Raw genomic sequence first — 4,832 nt, 5'->3', positions numbered from 1 at the left:
GGCTTATATCAATCAAAGTAAATGTTTGCAGCAAAAAAGGTTATATTCGAATAATGAAGTGATTGCAGTATATACATTTCAAGCAAAGTAAAAAGGAATCCAAATCATATATAAACTCAGATTAAAAAAAAAAAAACAGCCATACCTATCCAAAAACATGAATACCGCAAAACAAATAGATAATCAAAATTGATCACAAATACAAGTCGTCCAGTTTCTTCTTTCTTCTTTTATAGGGTTTTAGACTTTTTATGTCTATATTCCCTGGATCTTGCTCTTCGGAATGTCGTCCAGTTCTTCTTTCTTCCTTTATTGGGTTTTAGACTTTTTATTCCTCTATTCCCTGGTTGTCGTTGCAGTTCAATTTCGCCTCAAATCTGCCTGTGTTTACATCGATTCCCATTTTCTGTCACCTGGAAACAGAAAGAAAACGGTTCTTGTTTTTCAAGAAAGATCATATTATCTTAAAATCATCGAATAATAGACAACCAATTTATAATGTCTTTATGCATCTCATTACCATCACTGGAAGATTCGAAGAGAAGTAAGACGTAATTAGACTAAATATTATAAAACCCTATTTGGCAACTTTGTTTGTTTTGACTCCGAGAAAATGGGGTCAAGACACTTCCTATCTTTTTTAATTTAAGAAATTAAAATGCCGTAATTATATATTAATTGCCTTGACCATTCGATAATTCAGTCATTGAAACTAGTGTACCTGATTTTACTATTTAAAAGATTACACCACGTTTTAACAGAGCTTTGACATTAATTCCTATTTGTATTAAATTACTAGTTGTGCTGAATTAAGTAATATTATAGAATTCTCTAGTACTAATCCAATTGTATATGATCTACTTTTATATTGTGCGTATCCTACCCGCCACATGAGCGCGGTACTACATGTCTTATAAACAAGTGCATGACCTCGGTGTATCTTCAGCCTGGTGTTGCCATGTGTTTACCGGGGAGTGAAATTATGGGGATTCTCTAAGGATTTCCCAGTCAGACGCTGATGATATATATTAGAGTAACCAAACATGAATGACATGGAAGGAGAATCGACAGTATTTGATAAAAACGCGGTGAGCAGTAAAATAAGAGTACATACGCCCACAGCACAATTGGCTCGTCTGTTGAGTTTATTTTAATTTATCAGCTGATCATGTTTATTTGTAATGAAAATTCATATGGTTATCGCAACTTATTTGAGATTGTGATACCGATCAGAGATTAGGTGATAATGTATGATTTATTATACATAGATTTAGGATTGTTCTGGAAGAAAGTTTTCAATTTATTAGGAGGCAAGGTCATTGTAACTGCATACGAATTTAGTTGTTTAAAATTAACATGAACACAAACATAGTTTTTGAATGTCGTTTGTTGCTTATGAGGAATAGTTTCGTCTTATGGCTTTATTCACATGTGTTTTACATGCATAATTTTGGAAGATACATTCAAAATATGAATAAGAAGTATGAGTGTGTGATGCCCTGCTTATTTATGGTGTATTAATATTTTTAAATATAAAAGACATGACATGATCTTTGATAGATATTCAGATTCAAATCTAACAAATATACTCTAGGTAAATCATAAGAATTCTTAAAATGTCACATATCTTGACCTTGAATCTGTGGCTAGTTTCATTGCAATTGTATATTGCATTTTGACCTATTTAAGGGAAATGTTGCCTAGTCAAATTTAGTCCCTGACCATATAAATTACAGGAAGTATAAAGAAATGGATTTGAGTTTCATGATATATGTTAATTCAGTCACTGTTATTGAGATTTGATACCAAAGCCTGTTAAATTCAAGTATCAGTCTTGAGCAAATGATAATTAATTTTCATTATTGTGAAGTCAGTAATAAACAATGAAATACTTAGATAACTTCTTAAGTGACTAGTTCTGAAAAAAAAAAAAAAAAACTTACTAAGTTTATGATAATGAAGTATAAGGATGTGCCATCACAGTATAGGCCTCACTAGTGAATGCCCTCAAGGCTCATCGTGTCCATAATGTTACAGTCTGTAATTTCTTTTCTGTATACCAATCAGAAGGTTTGAGCAAAATGGAAATTGATCATTTGGGGCGATATATAAATCCATGTACATCTCTGCTATGACAGAGACACACTCATAGAAAGAGAAATGTGTATGATAATAAATAACGGAGAATGCCAGTATAGTTGTGTGAGTACATACAGTAATAGAAGCTGATCCTATTATTACTTTCTTTCTTTGTCTGTGTACTGTCTCCTTTTAACTTTTTCATTAGCTCCTCTTCCTTCATATTTTTCTTCCCCCTTTTTGGTTTCTTCTCCCATTCTTCTCCTTCCCAATTGCTTTTCTCCTCCTCCTTTTCATCTTGATCCTCATCCACATCAACCATATCTTCTTTCACTTCCTCCTCATCTTCCTCTTCCTCTTCCTCCTACTCTAAAAGTTTCTATTTACCTCCTCTCCCTACCTATCCTCGTATCCTATTTTCTCATTTTATCCTCCTCCTCCTTTTTCTTCTCCTTCAACACTTCCTACTCTTCTTCTCCCTCTTCTTCCTCCTCCTCCTCATCTTCCTCCTCCTCCTCATCTTCCTCTTCTTCTCTCCTCTTCTCTTCCTCTTCCTCTTCCTCTTCCTCTTCCTCTTCCTCTTCCTCTCCTTTCCTCTTCCTCCTCCTTCCTTCCTTCCTTCCTTCCTTCCTTCCTTCCTCCCTCCTCTCCCTCCTTCCAGCCTCCTCTATCTTCTCCCTCTTCTTCCTCCTCCTCCTCCTCTTCCTCCTCCTCCTCCTTCCTTCCTTCCTTCCTTCCTTCCTTCCTTCCTCCCCCTCTCCCTCCTTCCAGGCTCCTCTATCCCTGCTTCTGCCTTCTCCTCTTCCTCTTCCTCTACCTCCTTCTCCTCCTCTCCTAATACTCCTTCCCTGCTCCCTCTCTTCCATCTCCTCCTCCTTACCTTCTCCCCCCCCCTGCTTTGCTCCTTCCTCCTTTTTCCTCCTGCTCCTCCTCCTCTCCTCTGCTTCATCCTCTCTGTTTCTTCCCTTACCCTACTCCTTTTTTCCTTTTCCTCCTTTCCTCCTCTTCCTTTTTACTTCCTCTACCTCATCACCCTTCCTTCCTCCTTCCTCTTCCCTCCCTCACTCCCTTCCTTCTTCTCTTCCTACTCTGACTCCTCCTTGTTCTTCTCATTATTCCTCCTCCTCCTCCTCCTCCTCCCCCTCCTCCTCCCCCTCTTCTTTTTCTCCTCTACCCCTCCCTTCTCTACTTCCATTTCCCCTTGTTCTCCTTCTCTTACTCTTAATGCTTGTGTTTCTCTTCTTCCTTTACCTCCTCTTCTTTCTCCTTCTCTTCCTCTTTTGTCTTCTCCTCCTCCTCTTTCTCCTCTTCCTCTTCTTCCTCTTCCTCCTCCCCCTTCCCCTTCCCCTTCCCCTTCCCCTTCCCCTTCTTCTCTTCCTCCTCCTTTTCCTGTTCCTGTTCCTGTTCGTCGTCCTCCTCCTCCTCCTCCTCCTCCTCCTCCCCCTCCACTTCCACTTCATCTGTATTCTTCTCCTTTCTTCTGTTTCTTCTCCCTTCTCCTTCTGTACTGTATTTTATTATTTGTTTTATTAGTCTTGGTTATTTACCTTTATTTGTTGATAATGGCTAAACGTGACTATACTGGAAGTCATTTTTTAAGAAGGGTGAAAAGAGAGAACTTTACGGGTTGTTTGTAAAAACATGTCAGCATATGGTACAAATGATGAAACTAATTGGCATTGAATACTCTCTGGCCAAGTTGCAGTATCTAATAAATTACTTCAGATTTGATTATATGCTTTGAAAGATTTACAGTTGCTGCTATATTCTGTATTTTCTATGTTTGGTCAATCTTTAAGCAGATGTTGGCTGATACACCAGAGGGGAGTGATACTAGTGAAGATCCACAGAAGATGGAAGATGGTGACTATGGAGGAGGATCGCAGGTGTTGTGTTCAAAGAGAATGCTTAGCACTGAGGATCCTGACTATGCTCGACCTCCAGATGCAAAGCGGATGAGAGAAATGGAGAAGAAAGGTTAGCTGTACCTTGAATTTAGAATGAGAAGGCATTTTAAGGAACACTGAGTATTTATTTATTATTATTATTTTTTAAGATTTAAAGCCTTTGAAATATATCCTTAAGAAAAGTTAATCTAGCTGTATATGCCCCATATGGTAATATTTTTTCACAGTTTAATCAAAACTTCATTTCTGTTAACAGCACAAGATGAACTCAGTGGACGCGTGATAAAAATAGTTGATAGAGAATTCACCTATTCAATAAATGAAAAACAGAGTGAATTGGAAGAAATAGACAATCGCATCTTACGGCTTCAACAGTGCCTACACACTTTACGATATTGTGTTTCACTCAATTATTTTGCTGCAAACAAGGTAGTGTATATTTAAAAAATAAGTTAAAATTGGAATTTTGAAGTTTGTGTGTGTATGTGTGTGTGTGTGTGTAGATATAGATATATGTATGCATATATATATATATATATATATATATATATATATATATATATATATATATATATATATATATATATACATATACATATACATATACATATACATATACATATACATTTTATATAAAATATTTTATATAATATATAAATATATATATTATAATATAAAATATATATTTTACACATATATAGATATTGAATACATAAATATATAATATAAATATATATACCTATATACAGTCATATACATATTAAAACATACATACCCTACATTATACATATTACTATGAATATATATATATATATATAAAATATTATTATTTATATAATAAAATAT

The 4,832-nt window shown here is 35.6% G+C and overlaps 1 protein-coding gene across 1 annotated transcript in view; it reads left to right on the top strand.

Annotated features, from left to right (window-relative positions):
* Nucleotides 1–928: 928 nt before the first annotated feature.
* Nucleotides 929–4,832, top strand: part of LOC119576288 (YEATS domain-containing protein 2-like) — a gene marked incomplete in the record, with an annotated part of 20,537 nt that continues 16,633 nt past the window's right edge. The window contains 3 exon segments of the mRNA XM_037923890.1: nucleotides 929–1,088; nucleotides 3,882–4,056; nucleotides 4,243–4,415. Coding sequence (XP_037779818.1) covers nucleotides 1,044–1,088; nucleotides 3,882–4,056; nucleotides 4,243–4,415 — 393 coding nt within the window.

This window comes from Penaeus monodon, chromosome 8 (genome assembly GCF_015228065.2).
Source record: "Penaeus monodon isolate SGIC_2016 chromosome 8, NSTDA_Pmon_1, whole genome shotgun sequence".
Taxonomy (NCBI): domain Eukaryota; kingdom Metazoa; phylum Arthropoda; class Malacostraca; order Decapoda; family Penaeidae; genus Penaeus; species Penaeus monodon.
Note: the sequence above shows the minus strand (reverse complement) of the source record. Positions and strands in the feature narration are given on the sequence as shown.